Source organism: Scyliorhinus canicula, chromosome 4 (assembly GCF_902713615.1).
Source record: "Scyliorhinus canicula chromosome 4, sScyCan1.1, whole genome shotgun sequence".
Lineage (NCBI taxonomy): Eukaryota > Metazoa > Chordata > Chondrichthyes > Carcharhiniformes > Scyliorhinidae > Scyliorhinus > Scyliorhinus canicula.
Window position 1 is genome coordinate 189,084,067 of NC_052149.1, and position 25,951 is coordinate 189,110,017.

The following is a 25,951-nucleotide window of genomic DNA, read 5'->3' on the forward strand; positions in this document are numbered from 1 at the left end:
ATCACTCTCCTGACTTGTGCCTTGGCGAATCAGGTGGTGAGTTATTCCCATAGAATTCCCAGCCTCTGATCTGCTCTTGTAGCCACAGTATTTATATGGCAGTATTTACATCAGGTGCATGGGAACATCACTTCCCGCAGGTTCCCTCCAAGTCTAATTTCATCCTGACTTCACTGTTGTGGGGTCAAAGCTCTTGAACTCCTAACTTAAAAGCACTGTACTAAAATGAAAACACAAAGAATGCAGCAGTTCAAGAAGGTGGTTCACCACCACCTTCTCAAGAGCAATAAGGGATGGTTAATAAATGCTGACCTTGCTAGCAATCCATGGCCCTACCAGCACACTTAGGTGTGGTGAATGTATAGTACTAGTAATTCACCAGTGTATTAGTATCATGTTCTGCCATTGTGTTACAGCTATGTTATGTTGTTGACCTTGTGGGCTCCACCTATGGGCCATTGTGCGGCTTCACCCACAGGGGGATATGTTGGGGCATGTATGGGCTCTGCCTATGGCCCCTCCCCTTGAAAGGAAGTATAAAGAGCAGTTGACCTGTAGGCGGATCACAGTATTGTACCAGTCGCAGGCAGGCACTGTTCTAAGCTGATTAAAACCTCGGTTTACTTCTACTCGTGTCTTTGAGTGAATTGATGGTCGCATTATTAGGTTTAACTTTAGGGGATCATGTGTTCCCCATGCATCTGCACCCTTGTCCTTCTAGGTGGTAGAAGTTGTGATTTTGGAAGGTGCTGTAGGAGGATCCTTTCGGGTTTGCCAGAGTGTATCTTGGAAATGGTACATGTGATACAATGGGGCAGCGTACAGATATGACGCATTTACAGTGCTTTCCGATAACCCATTTTGTTTTAGAGCGACTTTAATCTAAGAAAACATCCTCAAATAGCACCGTTGGCCAAAACCTCAATTTTTGGTTCTGTGCATTTGGCAAGTTTTGGCATTCAGAAGCACACCTTTCACTTTCAAAACTCATCCACCTTACATAATTCCTTTTACTGCCCAGCTTTCATAACTACTTGAAATTGTGTAAAATACAGTGCACTGGAGATTATGTTGAGACACACATTGAGTAAACCTTGCAGTTTCCAATTTGCAATCAAAGAGTTTAGCTGAAAGTGAAGCTGCTGTTTTTTTTTCCCCTTTGCAGTGGAAGCTGGAATTGTTTCTGGATTTCTCCAGCAGCAGGAGACACTGCAAAGGTAACCCCGCTGCTGCTTCACTCAAAACCTGTAGTTTAGGGGAGGCAGGGAGGCTACAGGCACATTTCACTAGGTTGGGACGCAACTCTTAATGTGTGGCATATTCTGGTTTCAATTTATCTCTTAACACTGCTGTCAGGCTCATCTTTATGTTGGATGGGGGGGTAAAATTGCAGATCGAAACCTTTTGTTTTGTTGGCTCAGCCAGTTCTCTGTTTTAAAAATGCATTTACGAGGATCTCCTGTTTTAGGTTTTTTGAGGTAATACTTGCCGTGTCTGGTGCAGTTGCAATAAGCAGGGAGGTAGGCTGTGGGCAATGCTCTGGGGTTGGAACAAAGCCTACCCTTATTGCATGTTTTCTTAGGACAAAATTATTTTTGCTTAGCGCACTTCCTTTTAGCGTGCCATTTTTCAGGAAAACATTACGATTATTGAACTCTCTTCCAAGGTGGACATTAAGGCCATGTTTTACAGAATCCTTTTGTCAGAAGGCAAGCACCCAAGGTCCACTGTATTGATGTGATTCCTGTCACCAGCATTTAATTCAGGTGATCTCCCATAGACTTCAACAGAGCTAGCAGTGGAGGTGAACTGAAGAAGTAATCCTGGATCAGTTATAGAGTTACTGTCCCACAGAACACCTGGACCACTGTTACTCTAATATTGTCAGGTGTATTGTCATGAGATTTATTTTTATATTTGAGAGGACTATACATGATTGACTGACATTGTCAAGAACACTGATTGATGAAGGAATTCTGTTGCCTTGATGAAGAAAAGTTTCAATATTAAAGATAAAAACATTCATTCATAACAACCTAAGTTGTGTTGACAAAGCAGAGTAAAAGTTTCACTGGTAAGTGACAATTGAAATGTATGAATTTTGAAATGAAGTTGGGTCCAAAGCTGGTAGAATAATGGGAGGAAGAACAAGATTGTAAGAGATAACAAGTGCAATGCTGACAGTGCAACAAAAAAAAAAGTAACAACAAATAAACTTGAATGAATGAGATGAGGGAAAAAGGCACGGCAATAATAACAAAACTTTCTGCATCTCTCTTTTTTTGATAGTTCATGGACAGGCTGAAGTTGTTGTTTACCCCTGCTAAGCACCAGCCTGACTTAATCTACTTGCGTCATGTTCCATTGCGCCGTATCCACCTTTTCACATTACTTCAGGTCTTGTGTCTGGTTCTACTGTGGGTTTTGAAATCAACAGCTGCTGCAATCATATTTCCAGTTATGGTAAGTTTCTACTTTGTGGTTTACAGATGTTTTCAACCTAAACATGCAGTGACCAGATTTCTGTCTTGATGTCTGTGAAATTAGCCAATGGAACCAGGAATGGTATTTTAACTTCAGACGTGGGATAATTTTAAAAGTTATTGATTCTTTCTATTTAAAAGGTAATTATTTTCTATTTTTTCTCTATCCTGTTCATAATAGGTACCTGTCCTAGTCGAGAGAGCAAACAGATGATCATCTAGGTCTTGGCAATACAAGCCGTTTTATTAATTCATGGGATGTGACCTTGCTGGCAAGGTCAGCATTTATTGACTATCCCTCATTGCTCTTGAGAAGGTGGTGGTGAACGACCTTCTTGAACTGCTGCAATCTTTGTGTTTTCATTTTATATAGGACTTTTAAGTTAGGAGTTCAAGGGCTTTGACCCCACAAGTCAGTATGAAGTATGACTTGGAGGGAAGCTGTGGGAAGCGATGTTCCCGTGCACCTGCTGCAATTGTTCATCGAGGCAGTAGAAGTCTTGAGTTTGGAAGGTGCTGTCGTAGGAACTGTGGGGAGTTGAATCGATGCATCTTGTATAGTACACATGGCTGCCGCTGTGCGTCGGTTGCTGAAGTGAAAGATGGGGCTGCCAATCAAGTGGGTTTTTTTTGTCCTGGATAGTGTTGAACTTCTCAAGTGTTTGTTGGTGCTGCACTCATCCTGATAAGTGCAGAGTATTCCATCCCACACCTTAATTGCACCTTATAGATAGTGAACAGGCCTTGGAGAGTCAGGCAGTGAGTCAAGTAGCCAAAAATGGTTTGGCCTTAGGACACTATCCTGAGGAAGTACTGAATGATGTGCTGGGATTGAGATGATTGGCTTTCAACAAACACAACCATCTTCCTATGTACTAGGTGTGACTCCAGATACTGGGGAGTTTCCCCCCAATTTGATTTTACTAGGATTCCTTAATGCCATACTCGATCAAATGCTGCCTGGATGTCAAAGGCAGTCAATTTCTCAGAATCACTGAGTGGTCCTGATGGAACCCAAATTGAGCATAATGAGTAGGTTATTGCTGCTTGACAGCACTGTTGATGATACCTGCAACACTTTGTTGATGACTGAGAGTAGACTGATGGGGCATTAATTGGCCTGATTGGATTTGCACTGTTTTTTGTGGACAGGGCATAGCTGGGCAATTTTCCACATTGTTGGTTTTGTGTCAGAGTTGTAACTGTACTGGAACATTGTGGCTAGTGGTGCAGCTGGTTCTGGAGCAATGCTTGGAATTGTGCTGAGAGCATCCATGCTGAGGGCAGTACCACCTTTTCTGTGCAAGGAAAATGTCATCAAATTCCATGCCAACTCACCCAGTATCCACCATGACAGATCTCATGCTGGAATTTAATAAAATTAAGTTCTAAGTACCTGTGCCAACTTTATTTCAAAAACACACTCACATTCATAAAAAAACAAATTCACTACATTTATATTCCTTCAACTACATCCTTATAAAAACAAACATTTCATTCAAGTGATTAATCCTTTCTAAAAGATTTCATAGTGCCACTTCAGTCCATAACTACTTGGAGTTGTCAATTGAACAATGAAATGGAAGACAGTCTACTGTGACAATGGAAAGTTGTAAAATCAGTCATGCAGTACTAATCGAGTAATGGTATCCCTCAGGCTTACCAATCAATTATTTTTAAAACAGTCCAGACATTTTTTCAAAGATTTAATGGGCAAGTGTTATAAATGCCTTGACAGCTTCAGTTGCCTTTGGTGGTCCATTTTGACACTTTTTACAATTCCAATGAGCTTGACAGTTGTTGCGTTTTTTGCACTTTTATGTATGTTCCTGTCTACTTTTAACACTTCCAAAGGATTGACCTTCCACAAAGAGGTATGCTATCAATCCAAAAGGGTACTTCACTTCTCCAAAGAACTTCATAAAGTTCAGGCCTGTTCCTATCAGGTCTAACCTGCTCAAGTCGTGCTTTACACAACTGTTGTCACCAATGTTATACACAATTTATATGGATAGCTGCCTCCTCTAAATGCACATGTGCAAATGCCAGCCCAGGCCCATTCCTGTCTCCATGAACATGTACAGGGGCGGGATTTCTAATTCTTAGCTTTTTCCACCAGTTTTGCAACAACGGAGAAGTTCTGAGTTGTCATAAAATTCCAGTGCCATATTTAGTCTTCCTCTTCTGAAAATTTAGCAGTCACTCAATTTGTGGAAAAGATTTCCCTTTATTATGCAAACACAAGGAGTTTAATCTAATTTGTTTGATTATATTAGTCACTACATATGTGATAAAAGTCAAGATTACTTGAATCAGAAGAATGGGTGGGACTTACCAGCTGCTCACGCCGACGGGAAATTCCGGTCCCACGCTGGCGCACGGATTTCCCAGCGGGGTGTAGTCAATGAGAAATCCCATTAACATTGGCAGGACTGGTAGATCCCGCTGGCGGATCGTATCCTCCGCCGAAAACCACGTGGCGGAGTGTTCGGTAGTCCCGCCCTATATGTGAATCACATCGAACCAATTTATCGGAAACTGCTGTTTATGCAGCTTAGTTTTATGGTTCCTAAATAGTTAGGGAAATTTATTTTTTAAGGACAAAAACTTGCATTTATATGTCACATTTAACATAGTAAAACAACCCAAGGTGCTTCACAGGGCAGCCCAAAGGGGGAACCCATCTTCAACCATGATTTTAGCATTTTGGAATGACTATACAGCGATTTTTTTTTCACTCTCTCTTTGATGTTATACCTACTCAGACCTGGCCTTACTTTTCAATTCTGTTACGATCCCAGTTGATGTTATAACTGGACCAGAGGATTCCAGAATAGAACCCCGGTTCAAAAGAACATAACTTTTATTTTTTTTAATAATATGTGGTGGAACAGTTATAGGACCGCTAATTAGGTTTAACAACAATGAAAAGTTGGATTATTATACAATACTCCTTTACTCCTCCCCTTAACTTAACAAATGCATACTAATTTAAACATTAACATGGATTACAAAGTACATCTTAAATTACAATGTTCTCATAAACACAAAAAAGTCCCTTTTAAGCATGGTAGCACAGTGGTTAGCAGAGTTGTTTCACAGCTCCAGGGTCCCACGTTCATTTCCCGCCTTGGATCACTGTCCGTGCGGAGTCATCACGTTCTCCCCGTGTGTGCGTGGGTTTCCTCCAGGTACTCCGGTTTCCTCGCACAGTCCAAAGATGTGCAGGTTAGGTGGATTGGCCATGCTAAATTGCCCTTAGTGTCCAAAAAGGTTAGGTGGGGTTACTGGGTTACGGGGATAGGGTGGAGGAGTGGGCTTAAGTAGGGTGCTCTTTCCAAGAGCCGGTCCAGACTCGATGGGCTGACTGACCTCCTTCTGCACTGTAAATTCTATGATTCTAAGCACACAAGATGACTGGTCAATTACACACTCCACTCTGAACCCAAGTTAATATCTGTGATTTTCACCTCAGAATGCCCCCAGATGATTATCACATAAGAGTTTCAAAACTCTACTCCCAAAACACGCTTTAAATTCTTCTCTAATTTAAAAAAAATAATAAATTTAGAGTACCCAATTCTTTTTTTCCAATTAAGGGGCAATTTTAGCGTGTCCAATCCACCTACCTTGCACATCTTTGTGTTGTGGGGGAGAAACCCAGACAAGCACGGGGAGAATGTGCAGACTCCACATGGGCAGTGACACAGAGCCGGGATCGAACCTGGGACCTCAACGGCGTGAGACTGCAGTGTACCCACTGCCCCACTATGCTACCCTAAATTCTTCTCTCATGATGATGCTTTCCCTTGGTGGTTTTCATTCTAAAGTCCAGTCCAGGTTTTACAAATGACACATTCAAATAAAGCTTCCACTCCACTTTTAACAGTGAATCCAGTACAGGATTTTACACCAACCCCCTTTTAGATTTCTTTGTCTTGACTTAATATCCTTCCTTTCAGGTAAGAACTCACGAGTTCTGGGCCCCACAACTCCAAGCCATGGACAGTCTTTACGAGGAGGGTGATCCTCATCCACCTTCACTCTTTTCCCTCATTCCCTGTGAATCACTCAATGTCACAACCCTGCTGAACTTACTGTTGTCTTCCACCGCAGCCAAAAGAACCAGGCCTGATCTGGGGAAGTGTTCAATGGAAACTGCTATTCTTTAGCAACATTTTAGCCTCATTTGAATATAATCATGGAATTCCTCCTTATTTCAGATGGGAACTTCTTCCATCACTTGCTCCAGATATGATCAGAGCATGGAGTTGGACGTAAAACTGAGTGACGATCAAGTGGAACTGATTTCAATCCTATTTTCCTGTCTGTCATGTCTGCCCGCACCTAAAGTCAGGCCTTTAGCAAAATTAAAATTGACTCCAGTATGCCATTGGCAGAGGTTTGATAACACTTCAGTTCCTCACTCTTTCAACCTACGTGTGATTCATGCCCTGGGGAAACCTGGAGCTGGGAAAATTAAAGAAAGTCGAAGATAATAACAAAATGAAATCAGTCCTGGTACTTAATTGTTCCCAATATGGCCAGGCAGCATGGTGGTGCAGTGGTTAGCAGTGCTGCCTTATGGTGCTGAGGACCACGGGTTCGGTCCCAGCCCTGGGTCACTGTCCGTGAGGAGTTTGCGTGGATCTTACACCCACAATCCAAAACGTTGTGCAGTGTAGGTGAATTGGCCACGCTAAATTGCCCCTTAAATGGAAAAAAAGAATTGAGTATTCTAAATTTTTTTATTAAATTATTCCCAATATGAAACATTTCGTAAATCTTGGATAGCAAAAAGCCTGCGTTGTCTCGTGTCGTTTTGGAGTAAATGAATTAAAGATATTGGCCTCTAATTAAATATTTAAGCTTCACAGCAGTCCAGGCCCTAAATTACTTTCACAGAACTTTTCCAGTGTTTCTCTTTTGATGATTTCAAGGGTTAAAATCTAAATAAATTGTATAAATATATACCTTTTTAATATTGTCATGGGCCAAAATTATTTGTGCAATATATTCTTTTGCAGAGCAATATGTTAACTAAATGCATCTGTCATTTGCTTATTTAATTGAGAGTGTTGTTTGTTAGTTTGATTAGAATTTTTTAAAATTACAATGTTGGTGTTTGTTTGGTGATAGCTCCTAGCTTTAGTGGGGATACGGAAGGCAATGGAATGCATCTTCTCCAGACATGACCTAAGCTGGCTCGATGATGCAATGCCTGAGAAAGAGAACAAAGTACTGGAAGAAAAGACTGACAAATCGATTTCAAGCAACGAGAGTGAAGATGTGAGTATCTTTCTTTCCATTTTGTCTTTTCTTAATACAGAAATGTTACACAAGTGAAACTTGAGATCTTTGCAGCCATCTAGTGGCAGTTTAATTCCCTTCATTCTGTAAACAGCTGGTGATTACATTGAGTGATGATTTCCTTTCAACAGTTGTATTTTAGTATTACTTCCAAGTAGTACCAAGCACTGGCTTAAAACTTGATTTAAATAATAATTCTATTCTGTTGGTCGGAGCACAGTTCAGCCACGTGCTGCTTTCTGAACTGACAACATATTAACTCTAGTACAAATGTGACCATTTAAGAGCATCTTGTACCACAGTATCGTGTCAAATACCCTCTCCGCCTAAAAGCCCAGCAAGAATAACAACTTGCAAAACATCTGTGCCAACACCTGAATCATTTGTAGAGGTAAATATTAGATATAAATTACCCCACACTACTTCAGAACATAAATAGGAAGCTTACCTATTTTTGAAGGTGAAAATTTTATCGTAAATTCACAAGTTAAAATCTCTTTACTGTGCCCTGAATGACAATCTTAGACACAGGAGAAAAGAGAAGGGAATGTACAGGGAAGAGGAGGAACAAGGTTTCCTTAGATCACTCCTGCTCCACGAGGAGTTTTTTAAAAATGTTAAAACACAATTACCTGGGCCTCTGCTGACCTACTGATGGCTGCCAACATTAATCACAGAGTTTTGAGTCTCCAAATCCCAAACGTTAATATTGCATCGCAGTGCAGATAATACCATTGAGAGAGAGCTTTCTATTTTGATAGGCCCCCCGTCTGCCTGGGGCCAGCAACTTTCAACCTGCTGGGGAACAAGGGAGAATGCACTGCAAAACTGCCACGCCACCATCCCTTCTGGCTATTTAAACTAGCCACCCACCTCGGGCAGACAGGATTAAAATCTGGATTAAACACACAACACATCCAGAAGTTCAGGAAATAGAACAAATGCAAAATAACCATTGATATTTTTTATTTATATCCAATTAGGTAGTTATATTTTTTAACATTTTAAGTGAGAAAAATTAAGCTCTCAACAGAGATGATCTCTTAAATCCTAGATTGAATGCATGTCAGACAGTCAGCTCAATTCCACAATTGAGCTCTGACTAAAGTGCTGCTGCTCATTGTGTTTGACAATCACTGATGCCAGATTTTTTTTTCGCAGCCAGTTACTGGGAAATAGTATACCCCGTATTAGAAAGTTTTATAGCATAACCTCAGTCATTCTTGTCAAGGCTCACTCTCTTTTCTCAATGAACTCTATTTAATACCTCTCGAAAAGAAAATAAACACAGCTTCATGTGTAGGTTTCAATCTGTCTCACTCTGTTTGACCATAAATATACCTCCCAACATATCCTTAAAATTAATAGCTTTGGCTTCATCAAAAGGGGCTACAAATCAATGGAGTGCAAAGAACGGCCAGGGAGCTCACTTTCACACAGACGGTTTGGTTACATTCAGTTTGCAGCCAACTCAATCACATGCAGGCAGGCTTCAGCCAGCCAAGTCACAATTTATCAGTACAGCTACATGCAATCAACAGTCACTTGCAGCCAGTCCAATCTGAAAGATGCAAGTCTATCCAATCAAAAACAGAACCAACCCAGTTGTATTCAGCCTGTCAAACACACTTGACTGAGTCACACACATCCAATAAATAGACAGCCGGACAGAGTCACCAGCCAGCTGAATAAAGTGCAGACAGCAGATGGGCCAGTTGGATGCAGAGTTAGACAGCAGCCAGTCCACTCGCACACAGATACGTGTGCAAACTGATGTTCTGAGTTCAGTCACATGCACGCTCAACAGACAATGTTTGAACACATATGGAATTGTCAACCTGGTCAAGTCCAGATAGCAGCCAGTCTACTTGTTTAGATAACAGCCAAAACAGACAGCAGTAGATAACATCCAAGCTCTCTATGTGGCTGAGGTGACTTTCAAAATTAAGATAATTTAGACCAAATCATATAAACTATTCTGTATTTTTCTGTTTTCGAGAAGAAAATATTTTATGTGATAGTGTAAAGAACAAATTTGCAAAGGGATCCTTGAAAATGTAACAAATTTAAGGTAATTGGCAAAAGAGGCAATGGAGACATGAAACTTTGTCGCACAACAATTTAGCAAAACCAGGACTACCGTGTCTGAGAGTGTGATTGAGACAGATTGAACCGAAACATTAAGAGGGAACTGGATTATTATCTGAAAAGGAAGAATGTGCGGGATTATGGGGATAAAGCCGCACAAGGTGTATTGTTCATTCAGATTTAGATTTAATGTCTCGTCTAGCGAGGTACAGTGTAAAGTATTGTCCTGTGTACAGTCCAATCAGATCGTATCATACATGAAACACATAGGACATACGATAGATACACAATGTAAATACATAGACATAGCCATCGGGTGAAGCATACGGAGTGCCGTGCTACACAGTAGAGAAGATGCGTGGAGAGATCAGTTCAGTCCATATGAGGGCCATTCAAGAGTCTGGTAGCAGCGGAGAAGAAGCTGCTTGTGAATCTGTTAGTGCGTGTCCTCAGACTTTTGCATCTTCTGCCTGAGAGCTGGCACAGACAGGCTAGACCGAATAGCTGCCTCCTGTGCTGTAACAATTCTATGATACTGTGAAAATGTGCCAAATAAATACAATTCATTTATGGATATGATTCATATTATAATTGTAGGTTTAATTTATGTAATTTAATCATAGCTCAGGAAGTACAACTGAAGAATTAGTTGACAGCTTTTCAGTGAAGGTATAGTGGGGGCGATACTTCGGGGCTGTCAGCCCGAGCTTGGTTTCCCGCTGGCCCCTTGAATTGGGTGTGAGCCCAAAACGGGATTCTTGCTGGGTGTCAAACCAGTTCTCTCTCTCTCTCTCTCTCCTCTCTCTCTCTCCTCTCTCTCTCTCTCTCTCTCTCTCTCTCTCTCTCTCTCTCTCTCTCTCTCTCTCTCTCTCTCCCCCCCCCCCCCCCCCCCCCCCCCCCGCTAGCTGGAAGTCCTGCAAGCGCCATTTAGCAAGGGGGTGAGTACTCTCTCGACACTTACCTCCATGGAGCTGAGGGGGGTTCTTCAGGGGAGGTGGTGGTCGGTGGAGGGGGACGGGGGGACGGGTGGGGGGGGGGGATGGCTGGGTCGGAGGGGAATGGTCAGGGGTCTTTCCTGTGAACGGGACCATGTCTTCCCTCTGTAGCCCTGAAAAGGGACACTGACAGGTTGGCACTGCTGAGGCGGGCCTGAAGGATTAATGGGTTTGAAAGAGGGGGGCATTTCAGGGTGACCTTGCCAGCAATTGGACGGGGGCGTTGCCAGCGATTGGGGGATGGTAGGGGAGGTTGCTATAGGGATTATTCTGAGATCCCTGAGGATCCAGTCTTGCTGGCTTCCTAGGGTCCCATGGAGAGAATCCCCCCCCGGCTCTAAAATATTTTTAACTGTGGGAGGATTGTGCTCTGGAATCGCACCTTGTTTCCCGTCGGAGAACACAGTTGGAAACCTTTTGGGAGAATTGCCCCCTGTATTTTTGATTTAATTTCTGTATCCCATTTTTATTTTTTATTTTTAAAAAAGAGTATGTCCTTAATCACCAAGCCTAGTCTGTTTCTGCAGCGAACGGAGCAATATGTACCTTTGAAGTTACAAAATTGTTTTAAATCTGGTCCCACATACCTTTCTCCAATTTTGCCAAGTCCCTTATTATTCTACACCCTGAACTGCAACAACAACCCTGTAATCTTATAATGTAAAACTAAACACCTGCTCACACCACAGCTTTCAATGTGAAATACAAAGCGTGCATGGAAGTTTTATCACTAACACCAAGACCTGCTATGCAACTCACTCTGCTTTTTCTCTTTTCTCTTCCCTTCATCCAAAGGCTCATCCCAATCTTTCCACCATTCCAGTCAAAGCCCCTCATCACTTTCCAGTTTTTCTCTTTATTTTTCCCCATTTTCCATAAGCCACTGCTCGCTTGATCTTCTTTAGCACAGGGCTAAATCGCTAGCTTTGAAAGCAGGCCAAGGAAGGCCAGCAGCACGGTTCAATTCCCGTGCCAGCCTCCCCGAACAGGCGTCGGAATGTGGCGACTAGGGGCTTTTCACAGTAACTTCATTTGAAGCCTACTTGTGACAATAAGCGAATTTCATTTCATTAGTCTGCTCCTCATCTTTCAACTATAATTCCGAGATCCCATGTGACCTGACATTGTTAATGGTTCCTTTTCCAGTCGTCAACCCTCATTAGTTCATTAACTCATGCATTCTCTCCATACATGGTCCCTCTTGTTGGGCGGGATCTATTGGCTATGTTGCACCTGAATGGGGTCACGATGTGGCTGGTAGATCCTGGGAGAGGCCTCCTCTGGGTTTCCTGACAGCCGTTACACAATAGGCAGGATCCAGTCTTGCATAGTGAAGTTGTCTTAGAATGTGCCTTCGCTAGATCAAACAGCCACCCGGCCTCACAAGGTGACCCCTGCCGGACGCTGTTCCATTCTGGTCCCCATAAATGGGGCCAGGCGGACCAGTACTGGGAGGGGGGTCTCCCACGCGATTGGGGTGGTCAACCTTCTGGCAGGGTGGCACCCTGGCACTGCTGGTGCCACCCAGAGACCTTGGCACTGTTAGGATGGCACCCTGGCAATGCCACCTGGGCACCCTGGCCGTGACATCTGGGTGACCAGGTCGCACTGTCTGGATACCCAGGTGGCACTGCAAGGCTGGCAGGGACACTGCCAAGTTGCATTGTGCCCGTGCTGGGGATTGGACCTGGGGGGTGCCCTGCCTTAGGTGGTGGGGTGTGAGGGGCCCGAAAATGGTGCCCCAATCCACTTATCAGAGCTCCTCAGTGTAGGAAGTGTGGCCTCGGTGGGAAAAGGACACGGAAACCAGGCAGAGTGAGGTCGATAGCGGGGTCGTACCTGCGACAAGCGTCGAGATCAGCCCCACGAATCATGCCCAAAATAGCATTTTGTTTTATTTTGGTTAGAATACGGCCCAAATCTTCCTTTATTCCCTAAAGTTGTCGGGCGTATTGTTGCCTCCCACTTACATGCCGAATTGCAGAAATTTTCTGTTCAATGCTGCACATGTCGTGCCTTTGAGTCTGCCTTCACCTGGTCATGAATCATGGGCTGGAGTTTCATCCTTCAGGCGAAAGCAGGAACTGGGAAAATTCCCGGCTTGGGAGAAAATGCCTGCAAAGACAGGATTTTCATTGGGGGCGTGGGGGTCTATGATTGACAGCTCCTAACCACATCAAAATGAGTTAAGTGCTTTCTGCTGAGAAAAATAGGAAGTGAAAACACTTAAATCATAGGCGTTTATAAACATTACGGTTAGGTTTAAAGCAGGCTACTTGAAATGCATCCAAGCGGGTCAAGAGAAATGAAAATAAACAATCCAGACATCTGGCTGTCTGGAAGCTGTCAATTACAGCCGACTAAAAGCTATTTATCTTTGATGTAAATAGAAGCCTTGCAGATCAAAGGATCTGAGGGGGTTTAAAGACTTGTGATGTCACTTTGGCTTTCTATGAAGTAACAGCTGCACAGCTGCTGCTTTTTAGACACCGGTCTGAGGCAGCAGGTGTAAGGGACGGGTGAGTGAAAAAGCAACAATTTGTTCCCCTGTTTCTGCCTAGATTGTTCTTTAGCTTCCAGACAGTGGTGACTGATGGGGTGAGAGGGTCTCTATTATTGGGGCAGAGTTCTCAGATATGGGGGTTCTCATTTATGGGGGTTCCCTGACATGCTGGCATTCTCTGATATGGGGTTTTCTCTGATATAGGTTTTCTTCTGATATGGGGTAGTTCTCTGACATGGTGGGTTCTCTGTTACAGGTGTCTCTGATATGGGAGTTCTATGATGCATGGGGGTCCCTGATGGGGGGTCACTGATGGGAGGGTCTGATGGGGGCAGGATTTGCATTGTGGGGGGAGGTGCCCTCCAATGGACTTGGGGGCACCTACCTTAAATACTTACCCCCTTGGCCCACTGTGAAGTCTACTGCGTCAGGGCCGTGCTGTCAAATACTTGCGCCATTCCACGCCCATGTGAATCCCGGCCCAGAGGGCTGGAGCATCACAGAGGAGTGGAGAATCCGGTGTCCAGTTCCTTAATAGGATGCAAATGGTAATTTTGATTCATTTGTGTACTCCCGCTGGCTCAGGGTGTGAACCTCGATATCGCTGTTGTGGGGGGACCGGGGCATCACTAACGATCCCATTTATTTCCCTCACATGGGAACTCTGCCACATCGGGAACCCTGCTATTAGCGGCAGGTAGTGGAGAAATCCCCCCCATGATGTGTAAAAAAAACCTTTATCAAAAACACTCATTGATAACTTAACGTTTCCATTTAAAAAAGCCCTTTTTACTCGAGGCCTATAAAAATGTCAACCGTATACACCAGTTAAAGTTTTGATAGCAGAAATTGCAAACTTTATCTTCTGTAAATAAACAGTGTGCAGTTGACAGCATAGATCAGAGAGCCAGAGCTGTCAATCGAGCAATGTTTACGCTGGGGCTCATTATCTGGGCTTTCATCCAAGAATGCACAATGAGGCTTGGCTGAGAGCTCAGACATCCATTAGAGTCCTCAAACAACTGAACCACAGGGAAAACATTGCTTCAACGTTGCTATTGGCCATGTAGCGACCATTAAGGAGGGTCCCCCCAGACTTCCGGTTGCGGCTATGCCCGGGTGGGTCACGCGGTCGGCAGCTACCACCGACAACGGACTTTTGGGCCCTTGTACGGAGCTCCAGCGGCACTTGGACGACGATTCCCGGTGTGGGAAGGAAACAGTGAGGGTCACCGAGCGCTGTATGGAGTGGACCAGGAGTGGAGCCATCAAAAAAGCTGCTTTGGAGAAGAGAGGAGAACGGGTGCAAAAAGGCAAGATGGCGGCCGGCGCAGATCAGGCAGCGTGGGCCCAGTGGTCACGGGAGCAGCAGGAGTTTCTTCGAAGCTGCTTCACTGAGTTAAAAGCGGAGATGCTGGCCCCTATGAAAGCTTCTATTGAAAGATTGGTGGAGACCCAGAGGATGCAGGGGACAGTGATTAAGGAGGTGCAGAAAAAGGCCTCTGACAGTGAGGACGAGATTTTGGGCCTGGCGGTTAGAGTGGAGGCTCACGAGGCCCTGCACAAAAGATGGCAGGAGAAGCTGGAAGACCTTGAAAACAGGTCGAGGAGGCAGAATCTGCAAATTTTGGGTCTCCATGAAGGCGCGGAGGGGTCGGATGCGAGTGCGTTTGTGGCCACTATGCTGGGGACGCTGATGGGCGCGGGGACCTTCCCGCGGCCCCTGGAGCTGGACGAGGTGCACAGAGTCCTGGCAAGGAAGACTAAGCGAACGAGCCACCGAGAGCTATGGTGGCAAGGTTCCACCGCTTAACGACAAGGAATGTGTCCTGCGATGGGCAAAGAAGGAGCGAAGCAGTAAGTGGGGGAACTGTGAGATCCATATCTACCAGGACTGGGGTGAAGAGCTGGCTAAGAGGCGTGCGGGATTCAACCGGGCCAAGGCGGTCCTCCACGGCAAAGGGGTGAAGTTCGGGCTGTTACAACAGGCGAAGCTGTGGGTCACGTACAAAGACCGGCACCATTACTTCGATACTCCGGATGAGGCGTGGATTTTTATTAAGAACGAGAAGCTGGACTTGAATTAATGGACAGCTGTATGTTGTTGGGGCACCCCGGTGGGGCGGTGGGGGCTGGAGGAGGCGGTGTTATGTTGGTTTTCCCCTGTGTTTTCTATTTTTACCCCTTTGTTCTGGGTCCTTGAGGTTCTGGGTCTGTTTGCTGTTTGTATAGAGCTGCGTCACAGGCAGTGGGGATGGACCGGACAGCCAGAGCAGTTTGCGGGGTGGGGGGAGTTGCTCATCGTCGGGGACAGCACCCGAAGTTTGTTTGTTTGTTTGAGCTTTTCTTTCTTGACACACAGGAATAAGGGGGGTGTTCTCTCTCCCTCATTTGGTTGGGTGGGGGGAGGTCGGAGGCCCGTAGAGGGAGCCAACAGTGGGATTGGAGGTACAGGTGGGAGCGGCCTGGTCAGCATGAGTCAGCTGACTTACGGGAGAGCAATGGGGGGGGGGGGGGGGGGAGTGGGGTTAAGCGGATAATTGACTTGGGAGAGGGGGATCGAGGGGGTGGGGGGGGGGAGGGCTGGGATGCTGCTTTGCTGGCTGTAGGGGAAGCAACTTTGGGAGTTAAAGGGGGAGTCGGGACGGGGAGCCTCCGGTTGGGGGGCTGGGGTGTGCAGGAGGCGCGGGCACGTGGCTGGCCTAAAAAAGGGGATGGTTAGTCGGCGGAGGGGGGGTTAATCAACCCTCCGACCAGGCTGATCGTGGAATGTGAGGAGCCTGAGTGGGCCGGTCAAGAGGGCCCATGTGTTCTCGCATTTAAGGGGGTTAAAGGCAGACATAGCCATGCTACAAGAAATGCATCTGAAGGTCGCGGATCAAACTAGGCTGAGGAAGGGATGGGTGGGGCAGGTCTTTCACTCGGGGCTGGATGCGAAGACCGGGGGGGTCGCAATCTTGGTGAGCAAACGGGTGGCATTTGAGGCAGGGGGTATTGTGGAGGATAAAGGGGGTAGATATGGTGAGTGGCAAACTGCAGGGAGCCCGGGTGGTGCTAGTGAACATGTATGCCCCGAATTGGGACGATGCAGATTTTATGAAGTGAATGATGAGTAAAATCCCGGACCTGGAGTCATGCGGCCTGTTAATGGGGGGTACTTTAACACGGTCCTGGACCCTGCACTGGATCGGTCTAGGTCTAGATCGGGTAAGAGGCCGGCAGCGGCCAAGGTCCTGAGGGGGTTCATGGACCAGATGGGGGGAGTGGACAAGTGGAGATTCGCTCGGCCAAGGCCGAAGGAGTTTTCTTTCTTCTCCCACGTCCACAAAGTGTACTCGCGGATCGATTTTATCTTGGTGAGCAGGGCGCTAATCCCGAGAGTGGAGGGGGTAGAGTACTCGGCCATTGCGGTCTCGGACCATCCTGCGCACTGGGTGCAGTTGAGGCTGGGGGCGGAGAGAGGCCAACGCCCTCTGTGGAGACTGGACGTAGGACTATTGGCGGATGAGGAGGTCTGTGGGCGGATTTGGAGGAGTATCCAAAAATATGTGGCGACCAATGATACAGGGGAGGTTTCAGTGAGTGTGGTCTGGGAGACGCTGAAGGCGGATATCAGGGGGGAGCTAATTTCAGTCAGGGCCCACAGGGAGAAGAGGGATAGGATGGAGAGGTAGAGGTTGGTGGGGGAGATACTCAGGATGGACAGGAGGTATGCGGAGTCCCCTGAGGAGGGCTGCTAAAGGAGCACCGGAGCCTGCAGGTAGAATTTGACTTGCTTATCATAGGAAAAGCAGAGGCTCAGTTGAGGAAGTTACAAGGAGCGGTGTACGAGTATGGGGAGAAGGCAAGTAGGATGCTGGTGTACCAACTACGGAAGAGAGAGGCGGCCAGGGAAATTGGCGGAATTAGGGACGGTGGGGGTAACACGGTCCTGAGCTCGGAAATGATCAATGAGGTCTTCAAGGATTTCTATGGTAAATTATGAGTCAGAGCTTTACTGACTAGAAATGTGTCCTGCGATGGGCAAAGAAGGAGCCCGGTTGGAAGAGAACATAACCCGGGTAGGAGGGGTCTTTGATTATGCTTCCCGCTTTCCCAAGGCAGCGGGAGGTGTAGACAGAGCCAATGGATGGAGGCAGGTTCACATGATGGACTGGGCTGTGTTCGCAACTCTGTGTGGTTTCTTACGGTCTTGGACCAAGCAGTTGCCATACCAGGCTGTGATGAGCCAGATAAGATGGCACATCTGTAAAAATTGCCACATCTCCTTATTTTCCTGAGGATGTATATGGGCTCTTGTGTTTTCTTGGTGTAGTGTCAACGTAGGTGGACCAGGACAGATTATTGTGATGTGCATGCCTCAGAATTTGAAGCTGCCAACCATCTCCACCTCTGCGCCATTGATGCAGACAGGGGTGTGTACATTATTTCACTTTCTGAAGTCATTGACCAGCTCCTTAGTTTTGCGACATTGAGGGAGAGATTGCTATCGTTACACCATGCTACTAAGTTCTCTATCTCGCTCCAGTACTCTGACTCACTGTTGTTCAAGATCCGACCCACTATGGTTGTGTCATCAGCAAACTTGTCGATGGAGTTGAAGCCAAATTTTGCCACACAGCCGTGTGTGTATAGGGAGTATAATGGGGGGGGGGGGGCGAAGTACACAGCCTTGCGGGGCCCCGGCATTGAGGACTATCGTGGAGGAGGTGTAGTTGTTTATCCTTACTGATTGTGGTCTATGCGTCAGGAAGTCTAGGGTCCAGTTGCAGAGAGAGGAGCTACTTCCTAGGTTTTGAAGTTTTGATATGAGCTTGGCTGGGATTATGATGTTGAAGGCGGAGCTGTAGTCAATAAATAGGAGTCTGTCGTAGGAGTCCTTGTGTCAAGATGCTCCGGAGATGAGTGTAGGGCCAGGAGATAGCTTCTGCTGTGGACCAGTTATGTTAGTATATGAATTGCAGTGGATCAAGGCGTTTTGGGAGTATGGATTTGATGTGTCTCATGACCAACCTCTCGAAGCATTTCATCATGATAGATGTCGACTCCCCTCCCGCCACCATATTACGAAGATTCCTGCCTGCAAGCCTGTCTCCAGAAGGCAATAAATTCCATCATATAGTGTCCCTGAGTGGCTGAGGGAAAAATATAAAAATGCTGCAACTCCAAATTGTTATCCCTGATCCCATCTGAAATTGTCCAAGAAAGGGCAGGATTAGGCTTGGTTATGGCCCCCTCATCATTACAGAGCCTAACTATAGGGCCGATTTTCAGCCTGCGATCACCGTCAGAGAGAACAACGACACGGGTAGAAAATCCAGAGGGAATCTGGAAAAGTGATTCTCTCCGGAGAGATTGCATTTTTCCCGATTTTTCTCACCTGTCGCCAGCGACGGCACAAAGTTCATGCACTCAAAGGGCAGAAACCTCATTTAAATAAATTATAATTATTGTCAATATTATTAACGGGCCTCCCTACCACATGATCCCCCCCTTACTAAATAATCATAAGTCGGCAACGTTCGCAACAGCTTTTAAAAACATGAATCAATGGAGGGAATTCCTTCAGGGTGCAAAGGTATGAACACTTCTGTTCTGATCGAGGCGCTCCTGCCAAGTTCTAGCTCTATCAGGCCCCGCCACACAGAATGATGGTAGAAACCCACCCAGTCATCTTTTTTGCTTTAAAGAGGCTCCAGATCTGGAGAGAAAACTGGTCTGTGCAACTGGTGAGCTACACGCCAGCTTTCAGTCTGAGCCTGACACCTTGAAAAAGTATTATAAGATTCCACCCCATAACTCAGATGTGCACTTGGGGGATTGTAAATTCAGAAAGATTCTAGTGAGCCCTTGGTACACTGGAGCACAGATTCATAGGTAGGTCAGTGCCATCAGAACAGCAGAAGAATAAATGGAAAAAACACTCTACTGTAACAAAGGAATTAATATTCTGTATGAATTACTTCAGCAGTTCTAAACAGCTGAAATAGTGGCTAAAAATTCAATTTAACATTTTGCACATTATTTTCTTCCTCTAGTCTGAATACCTGTACCTGCAAAAAGGTCCTGATATAAATATCTCTGTGAATTGAAAGAATAAATGGTAAGTTAATTGTATCACCATACCGGATTAATCACCGACTATATGTTTTGTGTAGATAACCTTTTGACTATGAAAGTATGTCGAACAGTAAAAAAAGTATCATATAGCTGAAAAAACATGTCTTGAAGTAAATGAATTTCTGAATTAGGACTCTGATATATGCCATGTCATTCTTAAAAATATCTAAAGGTCTGTCAAAATATATTTATTTATTTGTGTACCTTTTCATTATTTATATATATCAGGATAAAATTTCCAGTGATGCCTTTGTGCCACTGTAAATTCAGAACTTCTTCTTGTCACTTTCCCTCAGAATCTGAAGACGGCGCTAATTAAATAATGGGGCAAGGAATGTACATGTGACCATCAGCTCCAAGAGGGCAAGCTGGAGGGCCAGCAACAGGCTAAACAAAAAGGATAATATTCCTCTGTTCTGCATAGAACAACTATGTGAATTCAACTTGTAGCAATGCCAATCGATCTTTCCTCGATCAATTGTCTTTGTCTTTACAACGTTTGACCCACAGTATGTTGCATCTTTGCTCTCAGAAGCCTTCGTCATACCCCCATCTGGAGTTCAGTTTTGGACGCTGTGCCTCAGGAAAGATGCATTATTGTTGGAGAGGCTACAGCTCAGATTTATAATATTCAAAACAGGTTGCATAAATTTGGTTTGTATTCGCTTGAGATTAGAAGGTTGAGGATCTATCTCATCGAGGTGTTCAAAATTACATCAACCCACTTGAAAGAACATCAAGACAACTCATTCCACCTTTGTGAGAATCAAATGGATTCAGTGGGGTGGACAGAGGACGAGAATCTCTTTCGTCTGGTGGGGGAATCCAGAACAAAGGGGAACAATCTTAAAATTAGAGTTAAGAGTGAAATCAGGAAGCATTTTTTCACACACATGGTAGTGGAAATCTGGAACTCACTCCCACAAAAGACTGTGAATGCTGGGTCAATTGAGATTTTTGAGGCTGAGAGTGATAAGACTTTTATTAGATCAGGTATTGAGGGATATGGAGCAAAGACAAGTAAATGGGATTGAGGTGTGGCTCAGTCATGATCTACAGGAATGGTGCAACAGGTTGAGGGGGTTGTACGGTCTACTCCTGTATCAGGAACATTAATTAATTGGTCAAAATAATTAATAATTGGTGCCAGACTGTTATTATCCTCAATCTCATCACTTGCTAAAAAGATTATGCCGTTGCAACAGGTCATTCTCACACTGTCATATTCCACACCAAGAGTTCCTGGCCTTTGTCAAATTACTAAGACTTGGCTGAGAGTACAGAGAAAAAAATATATATATATACACATTTTTAATGTTTGTGTGTGTGTGTATGTATACACATATATATATAATATATTATAGTTACATGCCCTGCCCCATTTGGTTACCGTGCTGATCTCAGTTACAATGGCTATGTGTTGCTGCTTTTTGGTGTTCTTTTAAAGTCTTAGAAAATCATGCTACTTTCGAGGTACTATATAATTGCAAGATGTTGTGTAATGTGAGCAAGGGAAATAACAATGTTACATAAATGGAAACTATTGGGGATTGATATGTTAGGCAGGTTGGTTCAACGTGGATGCACTTGATGCAGTGTGACGAGAGACAGACCTCTAACACTGGAGAAGATCCAACACAATTTTATTCAACAATATAACTAATATACATGCTCAGCTGTGGGTCAACACTATACTGAACTGACTGGAGACCTGGTACTAGCCTGACCAGACTTACTAGCTACCGCATGGTGTTTGCACTGACTAGCTCGTGGACTCCGACTGTCTCAGTAGCTGGGTCCAGAGAGCGGGAAACCTAGTGCCCCCTGGCTTTATAGTGGTAGTGTCCTGTCTGGTGATTGGCTGCACTGTGCTGTGTGCTTACTGGTCATCCTATGTGTCAATCACTGCCTGTCTGCACCTCATTATATACAGGAGTGGATATTATGACAGCGATATTTTCCTCTCATCAATGATTTGAATGAAAAAGTCAATTTGAATGAGAAATGGGTTTCCAGGTTTGTCATCAGAATCCAGAACAAACCTTTTTATATATCTGGGGAAATGGGCTGAGGAAGACATTGTAACGTAGGTGCATTGGATTATGAACTTAAGTTTGGTTTTGGTGTCAGCTGATATTTTTAAAAATTTTATTTAAAGTACCCAATTCCTTTTTTTTCCAATTAAGGGGCAATTTAGCGTGGCCAATCCACCGACCCTGCACATCTTTGGGTTGTGGGGTGAGACCCATGCAGACACAGGGAGAATATGCAAACACCACACGGACAGTGACCCGGGGCTGGGATCGAACCCTGGTCCTCAGCACCTTAAGGCAGTAATGTTAACCACTGTGCCACCGTGCAGCCTGTCAGCTGATGTTTGTGTCTAATCTTCCGATAGTCAGCAGGCCCTGGAGGTTTATGAGGGCTTTAGACAAAGTACTAGGCTGCGGAAACTGCACGTTTAGCAGCAGGAAAATTGAAAAGAGCTCCTCCAAAACCGGCACTTCAGCTGTACAGTAGCAGGAGGTGGAGGCTCGACAGATATTGGTGTGTGTGAGATTGAAGGCCACAAAGGAAAAAAATAAAAATAATGGAGATATGTGTCCACTATTTTCAATGTGGCCGTATAATAAGGGAACAATTCTTGTACGCTCTTATCCATCTGTTGTCTGCTTTCATGGGTTGACCTTACAGGGCATAAGGGACAGGCTGAGAAATGGCGGTAGGGTAAAATAGCAAGGGAAGGTGGGGGTGGCATGCCATCGTATTCCTGCAGACACTGCATTTTACAAATGGATGATTGCCCTCCTGCCCAGAATTTGATTGAGCTACTTATGTGGTCATTTAAGGGCCTCTTTCTGGGACTTCCGGTTGCGGCTATGCCTGGGTAGGTCGGACGGTCAGCAGCTCCCGCCGATAACTGACTTTCGGGCCCTTTTAAGGAGCCTCAGCGGCATTTGTTCGACGATTTCCGGTGTGGGAAGGTAGCAGTGAGGGTCCTCCAGCACTGTATGGAGTGGACCAGGAGCAGAGCGGTCAGAGAAGTGGCTTTGGAGCAGAGAGGAGAACGGGTGTGAAAAAACAAGATGGCGGCAGGCGGGGACCAGGCAGCGTAGGCCCAGTGGTCTCGGGAGCAGCAGGAGATTTAAAAAAGCTGCTCTGCTGACTTGAAGGCAGAGATGTTGGCCCTTATGAAGGCGTCGATTGAAAGGTTGGTGGAGACCCAGAAGATGCAGGGGACACCGATCAAGGAGGTGCAGCAGAAGGCCTCTGACAACGAGGACGAGATTCTGGGCCTGGCGGTTAGAGTGGAAGCGCACGAGGCGCTTCACAAAAAATGGCGGAGGCCCCTGGAGCTGGATGGAGCGCACAGAGTCCTGGCAAGGAGGCCGAGGGCGAACGAACCGCCGAGGGCGATGGTGCTGGTTTCACCGTTTCACCGACAGGGAGTGTGTCCTGCGATGGGCGAAGAAGGAGCGGAGCAGCAGGTGGGAGAATACCGAGATCCGTATTTATCAGGACTAGAATGCAGAGCTAGCCAGGAAGCGGGCAGGATTCAACCGGGCTAAGGTGATCCTCCACGGGAAGGGGGTGAAGTTCGGGCTGTTACAGCCGGCGAGACTGTGGGTCACATACCAGGACCGACACCACTATTTTGATACGCCGGATGAGGCGTGGACTTTCATCAAAAATGAAAAGCTGGACTTGAATTAATGGTTTGCAGTATGTTATGTGGGATGTTGGTGAGGGAGAGGGGCAATGATTGTTTGGGTGGGGCTTTTCCCCCGCGTTTTCTTGGGACTTGGTGGGCCCGTAGCCCGGGTCCCTCGGGGACTGGGGTGACGTTGCAGTTGAAATGAACTGCGACACGGGGGCGGGGTCGGCCCAGGCAGGGAGCGTGGCTCTTTCCCGCGAAATGGTGGGGGCGGTACCTGAAGCGGGCGGGGGGGGGGGGTTGCAGGCAGTGGGTAGGACCCCGGTCCAGCTGATCACGTGGAATGTGAGAGGCTTGTATGGGCCAGTCAAGAGGGCCCGGGTGTTTTCGCACTTGAAGGGGCTGAAGGCAGACGTTGCCAAGCTACAGGAAACACACCTGAAGATCGCGGATCAAACTAGGCTGAGGAAGGGATGGGTGGGGCAGGTTTTCCACTCAGGCCTGGATGTGAAAAACAGGGAAGGGCAAGTGGGAGGAGGAGCTGGGCGAGGAGCTGGATGAGGGCCTGTGGGCTGGCACCCTGGGCAGGGTCAATTCCTCCTCATCTTGTGGCAGGCTTAGCCTGATTCAGTTTAAAGTGGTGCATCGGGCGCATATGACGGGTGAGAAGAGTAAGTTTTTTGGGGTAGAGGACAGGTGTGTGAGGTGCTCAGGGAGCCCAGCAAACCATGTCCATATGTTCTGGACATGCCCGGCACTTATGGAATTTTGGAAGGGCTTTGCAAAGGCAATGTCCAAGGACTTGGATACTCGGGTAAAACCGAGCTGGGGGATAGCGATATTTGGGGTATCGGACGATCCGGGAGTGCAAGAGTTGAAAGAGGCCGGAGTTCTGGCCTTTGCCTCCTTGGTAGCCCGGAGAAGGCTCTTGTTAATGTGGAGGGACGCGAATCCCCCAAGCGTGGAGGCTTTGGTCAGTGACATGGTGAGGTTTCTCAGGTTGGAGAAGATAAAGTTTGCCTTGCAAGGGTCTCTGCAGAGGTTCTCCAGGTGGTGGCAACCATTCCTTGACTTTCTCACGGAACGATAGGTGGAGGTCAGCAGCAGCAGCACCCTGGGGGGGGGGGGGGGGGGGGGGGGTTGTTTTTATGTTATTTGTTAGGGGCGGATGCCCCATTTTGTTTTGTTTTGTTAAATTTTTAGCTGGATAGAGGGTTAAGTGGTTTCAGTTGATATAATGCTTTGCATTATTTTCTTTTTTGTAGTGTTTTGTAAAAGTTATTGAAAAATTTGGAATAAAAACATTTTTTTTAAAAAGGGCCTCTTTCTCCTCGCAGTGGCAGGATGAGCTGTCCGCCACATGGGGAGACAAACTGGTACACTGTTCAGTTTACCAGTTCAAGCCTCTCTGTGGCTTGGCTGGGTGGGAGCGGGGGCTTTTATTCCGGCATTCTGCATCCAGAGAGGGGGCAGTTGACCTTGAGAATAACATAGAACATACAATGCAGAAGGAGGCCATTCGGCCCATCGAGTCTGCACCGACCCACTTAAGCCCTCACTTCCATCCTATCCCTGTAACCCAATAACCCCTCCTAACCTTTTTGGACACTAAGGGCCATTTAGCATGGCCAATCCACCTAACCTGCCCGTCTTTGGACTGTGAGAGAAAACCGGAGCACCCGGAGGAAACCCACGCAGACGCGGGGAGAACATGCAGACTCCACACAGACAGTGACCCAGCAGGGAATCGAACCTGGGACCCTGGCGCTGTGAAGCCACAGTGCTATCCACTGTGCTACTTTGCTTCCCAAATGTGGTGGGGAGCCTCAGCAATCCATAATTGTATCCGCATTGTGTTCTGTTCCAGCAGTTGAGTAGAACTGAGTTACTGGCTGAGCTATTTCAGTATACAGTTAAGAGTTAAGCGTGTTGTTGTGGGTCTGGCATCACATGCAGGCTAATCTAGACAAGGACAGCAAATTTAATTCCCTAAATGGCATTTGTAAACCAGATAGGTTTTTATGATAACTCAGTAATTTCATGGTAACCATTATCAGTACTTGTATATGTAATTCTAATATTATCTGCTTAGCGTATATCTATAATCACAATATCTTAGCATATTATATGCTATATTTCCCCTCTCTAAGATACAATTTCTCCGACGTTTAGCAGATGCTAAAATGGCAACAAATGTCAATAAAATACTAATATGTTAAATTCATGGGAATTATTGCTGCTGACAGTTTGTCATACTTTTTCCATGCCTTAGCCTTTACCTATTTGTATTTTGACAGGAGGATATCCTGTGACAGTAAAGGCCACAGTGAAAGACAGACTTGAAAGGTTGATATCTACTGTTGGGAGCAAACTCTGGAAAAAGTAAAAGGGAATTATTCTGGTTTGATAATGAAAACTAACGTCACATGGCATGGTGTAAAAAGATTATCCTTGAATTGAAAAAGAACCTTGGACAAGTTCATCTGCATCTTTAATCATTTAATTTTGCTGTTTAAAATCAGTGCTATCTTCAGCTGATAATATCTACCCTTGTATTGAAATATATGCATGTTTTCATTGGACTCAATTACAGACAGTGAAAAGTTACAGAAGTAAAATATCTCGGGCGGGATTCTCAGTCGGCAGGATCCTCCGCTTGGCCGGCAGTGCACTCATGCCCACGGATTTCCCGACGGCGTGGGGGTGTCCACAAAGGGAAACCCCATTGGCTGGCTGCCGGGAAGGTGGATCCCACTGCCGGCAGGGGCGCTTCACCATAAAACGGGTCCGGCCAAAA

The 25,951-nt window shown here is 45.8% G+C and overlaps 1 protein-coding gene across 1 annotated transcript in view; it reads left to right on the forward strand.

Moving 5' to 3' along the window:
• LOC119965240 (electrogenic sodium bicarbonate cotransporter 1-like) overlaps positions 1 to 25,699 on the forward strand; it is a 133,378-nt gene extending 107,679 nt beyond the window's left edge. The window contains exons 21-24 of the mRNA XM_038795713.1: positions 2,290 to 2,463; positions 7,623 to 7,772; positions 19,418 to 19,482; positions 25,452 to 25,699. Of these exons, the coding sequence (XP_038651641.1) occupies positions 2,290 to 2,463; positions 7,623 to 7,772; positions 19,418 to 19,471 (378 nt within the window). The 3' untranslated portion in view covers positions 19,472 to 19,482; positions 25,452 to 25,699. The remainder of the gene's footprint in view (positions 1 to 2,289; positions 2,464 to 7,622; positions 7,773 to 19,417; positions 19,483 to 25,451) is intronic.
• The last annotated feature ends 252 nt before the right edge of the window (positions 25,700 to 25,951 follow it).